The following is a 4,252-nucleotide window of genomic DNA, read 5'->3' as shown; positions in this document are numbered from 1 at the left end:
GCAAGAAACTCCGTGGAAACGCTCGTGCCTGGTGTTCCTCCTCCTCCTCCTCCTCCTTCTTCTCCTCCTCCACCTCTTCCTCCTTCTCTTCCTCGTCCACCTTCTATATCTCCTATACCTTCTTCTATCACAGTACCTCCTCCAGGGCCGCGTGGAACGCGCGTTACGTGCGGTTTCCGTAAATTGCTACGTGCGAGTCGAACCCCTGCTCGGATTCTCGGAGTTGAGAGAGAGAGAGAGAGAGAAAGAGAGAAATAGAGAGAGAGAGAAATAGTGAGAGAGAAATAGTGAGAGAGGAGGGTAAAGAGGGAGGGTAGGAGAAGAGGGCCGATCGGCCAACAGCCGCATCTCCTCTCTCAAGAAATAAGAAAGAAAGAAAGAAAGAAAGAGAGACAGACAGAGAAAAAGAGAAAGAAGAGAGAGAGAGAGAGAGAGAGAGAGAGAGAGAGAGAGAGAGAGAGAGAGAGAGAAAGAATACCGATCTCGCGTGTCGCAGAGTTACGCGGAAACGCGTCTATACTCGTCCATGGTGTTCCAACACGAAGGGAAAGTCTACTTTGAAAAATCAAGTCGTAGTGCATCGACGATAAGGCTAACATAAATTGTACACGGAAACCTCAGGCTTAGAGAGAAAACGATGGCTTTCGTGTTCGTCCATGTAACCACGTGTGAATTATATCCGTTCGTCGATGAAAAATAAAAAGGAGAAAAAAGAAAAAATTAAAATGGTGAGAGAGGAAGGGAGGGAGGAATAGGAGGAAGAAGGAGAAGGAAGAAGAAGTTGATGATGATGAGGATGATGATGATGACGATGAGTCGAAGGATATATCTCAAAAAAAAAAAAGAAATAAAGAAAAAGAGAAAAAAAAGGAGAAAAAAGGAATAAAAAGAAAAAGTACGTTCTTTAATGTTTTCGTCAATTTATTTAACGTGTTTCCTCGAACGTGACTCATATCCAATACTGCCTTTCAAATTCTTTTATGTTGATAATTGGAAAAGATGATAGGGAATAATATAGGCACTTTGTACGATTATTTGGAAAGTTTGTACAAGAGTTGATACCACGTATACCTTGTACCGTTTACAATTTTTTTTACTTCTTCTTTTTTTCTCTCTTTCTCTCTCTCTCTCTCTCTCTCTCTCTCTCTCTCGCTCTCTCTCTTTCTCTCTCTCTTCTTCTTCTTCTTCTTCTTTCATCTTTTTTTTTCTTTTTTCTTTTTTTTTTTGTAATACTCTCCGTTAAAATTACACGTTGTCTTAGGATCAACGAGGAACACGCTCGTGATCCTCACGTGGGATCTATTTCGATAGATGAATTGGAAAGGGTTAGAAGGTAAGTACTAACGAGAAACTATTTCTAAAATTTTCTAATCTTCATGACGAAATAATCGATACTATTGTTGTTGTCACGTAAAGTCAATTATAATAACCGTTCGATTAACTTAAACGCATCTTCTAGTTGGTATCTATTACGAATAAAGGAACTAGAAAGAAGGGTGCAAAGACTACTGCAAATGAGAAACAATTTTTTCTTTTTTCTTTTTAATTTACAATCACTATGATAGAAAAATCAATCCGTTCGTTGTTATTTTTATCACGATTACGAATTAAAATTACTATTCGACGGGTTAAACACAAAGCATTACTTTAAACACAAGTATTATTGTAATTACAGCAATTTATTGTTTTAAAGGGTGGTCGATGATTATGGATCATTACACGTGCTGTCATCTATCCAAGAAGTCGTCAAGTTTCTTTTCCCTGGACCGAAGCAGTCAGTACAATCTATCCAAATTCCTTCAAAACTGTTTGAACGATTTTGATCGTACGTCGATAAGTTCTAATTCATTCATTCAAAAACTTTCTAATGATTCGATAAAATCGAACGACTAAAACAAGGGATGCAAATTCTGTTTGACCGATGAAAAACTTAGGTCGATCAAACAGAATTTACATCCCTTGTTTTTATCTAAAGAATAATTCTTTTAACTCGATCGATAAGGAAGAATATCTGTCACAAAATTTTCGAAGTTCTCTCTTACGGTTTGCGAATAATTTCCAATGGATAACGTTTAAGATAATATCGTATAAACAAAGAAAATTTAATAAAAACTAGAGATATATCTCGATTTAATGCCATCTGCAATCGTATAGAATTCATTTAACTCACATTCCTAATGATGATCCAAAAAAGAAAGTAGTTATTAAAAAAATTTTTCGTGCAACAGATCGCGTGACTCAACGAGACATTCGCAACCCTTTTGTTCCTTTTTATTTTCCCCTCTTTCTACACCATCCCCTTACCCCACCCACCCGCCCGGACCCTTTTTTTACCGTCTCTTTCTCTTTTTCACCAAACGATTATTATTACGAGAATTACAACGAAAATTGCTGTTGGTTACTACTCGTTGCACCTGCATACTAACTTACATAGAATGCAAATAAGGAGCTACCGAGTTGGACAGTTTGACAGCTCGAATCGATGTTGAGAGAAAGAGAGAAAGAGAAAGAGAAAGATAAAGAGTCGTTCGATTTTTATATAGAATGCTAAGGACATCATACTATACTATACGATTGAATTACACTTTACATAATTCGTTATATATAAGAGTATATGTAGTGTGTATAGTTTATTGTCTATTATTTTCCCAGCACCATAGAGTATAATAAAAGAAATACCATGATAAAATAATTTTACCTTCGTTCATTCGAATAGAAAGAAAAAAATATATATATATATATGTGTGAATATAGAGAAAGAGAATAGATAGTTTCTAATTTTGTAATTTTTAAATCAAAATGAAGTGTCTTCGTCAGTCCTTTTCTTTCTCACCCATATTTCGTTAGTCATGCTATGTGTATAAATATCGATCGTTGAAATAATTATTAATAAAATATTGATATGTAATAATTTATTATGATTAATAATAAATTATATTGGACTTACTCTTCCAAAGGATCTTTTGAATATCCTGCTAAAGTTCGCCATAATTCTTTAGGTCCTTCGATAGCAAGTGGAAAATGTTGCCAGGACAAAGATTCCGCAGCTATTATATATTGAATTAATTAATTTATATATATACATCTGGTTGTATTATTAATTAACACTTACGATCGAGTGGTGAATAATCTATACGTCTTTTAATTGGTTTCGCGAAGCTTTCAGAATTTTCGTGGGATTGCCATGACTCCGAAGACTTTAAAACAAAAATTTGAAGATAAAATAATAACTAATATATACGAAGAAACAAATAAATGTCTGTATGTGTGGGTGTGTGTACATATACCTTTAAATTATTATCGTGTTTTCCTGTTTCAGGAATATTTTTCGGAGAATTCAAAAAGAAATCATCAAATTTGTCTCCGCTTCGTCCAACTCGCGGAATGTTTTTAGCAATTTTTAAAAAAAATGCTGGCACTTCGTCAGCCTCCACCGAATATTGCAAGACAGATAATATCACGATCGATCCAAGAATAACTAAAAAGTATAATAAAATAATTTTACTTCGTTGTTTATTTTTTCGTTTGTTTGTATTTCCGTCATTTTATTATACTTAAAAAAAAAAATTATAATCAATTTGACATACCATGAAAAAATATTCTTCTTGTCCAATTACGTGATAGAGTATCAAACGTCATGATGAGATTAATAAAATGAAAAAATAATCTATGACGATAAAAAAATTCATTACAATTTTCATTTGGTATGATCAGATATGCATATGTATTTAGATATATGAAATTTTTCTATATATTTACCTGTAACTTCAAATTGTACGATTGTCACGATTGTACTGTGTCGAATAAGCTAGATAATCCTACGTATTTATACTCGATTAAAATCGAATTAAATATTTCAATCATGCTCGAGTTGTGAATCGATTCGATGTGAGACTCTTGTACCCGTACTGTGTTTCGTTAATCGAAAAACTTTGGTCCTTGCAATTGTTGACTATATTTCATTCTAAAAAACAATTTCAATGTTAATTTAATTTGTTTAATTCCTTGATATCGATTATTTTTAGAATGATTATGTAACATGCAACAAACTACGAACGATACGATCATAGATTATTATTATTGAGTAATTACAATGATAAAATTATGTGAACTTAGATCACAAAATAAAAAAATTAGATATTTTATACAGATATATACATATATATATATATATATATATATATATATATATATATATATATATACTTTTTTATTTATAATAGTTGATCAATACCATCAGAAAAAATTAATA

General features: G+C 32.9%; 1 protein-coding gene across 1 annotated transcript; it reads right to left on the bottom strand.

Annotated features, from left to right (window-relative positions):
- Positions 1-2,794: 2,794 nt before the first annotated feature.
- On the bottom strand, positions 2,795-3,834 carry LOC122635839. The gene is made up of 6 exons (XM_043826500.1): positions 3,760-3,834; positions 3,588-3,667; positions 3,288-3,478; positions 3,113-3,197; positions 2,948-3,047; positions 2,795-2,852 (listed from the first exon to the last, which is right to left on the bottom strand). The coding sequence occupies exons 2-6, from the start codon at positions 3,637-3,639 to the stop codon at positions 2,795-2,797; spliced, it is 486 nt and encodes a 161-aa protein (XP_043682435.1). The 5' UTR covers positions 3,640-3,667; positions 3,760-3,834.
- Between the last annotated feature and the right edge of the window lie 418 nt (positions 3,835-4,252).

Source organism: Vespula pensylvanica, chromosome 19 (assembly GCF_014466175.1).
Source record: "Vespula pensylvanica isolate Volc-1 chromosome 19, ASM1446617v1, whole genome shotgun sequence".
NCBI lineage: Eukaryota > Metazoa > Arthropoda > Insecta > Hymenoptera > Vespidae > Vespula > Vespula pensylvanica.
Note: the sequence above shows the minus strand (reverse complement) of the source record. Positions and strands in the feature narration are given on the sequence as shown.

Excerpts from the sequence above, each read along its gene's own strand:
- LOC122635839 (XM_043826500.1), bottom strand. The coding sequence starts at position 3,639 with ATGACGTTTGATACTCTATCACGTAATTGGACAAGAAGAATATTTTTT. Across the intron at positions 3,479-3,587 it reads AAGAAGAATATTTTTTCATG|TTATTCTTGGATCGATCGTG; the intron begins GTATGTCAAATT and ends TATACTTTTTAG. Across the intron at positions 3,198-3,287 it reads AACACGATAATAATTTAAAG|TCTTCGGAGTCATGGCAATC; the intron begins GTATATGTACAC and ends TTTGTTTTAAAG.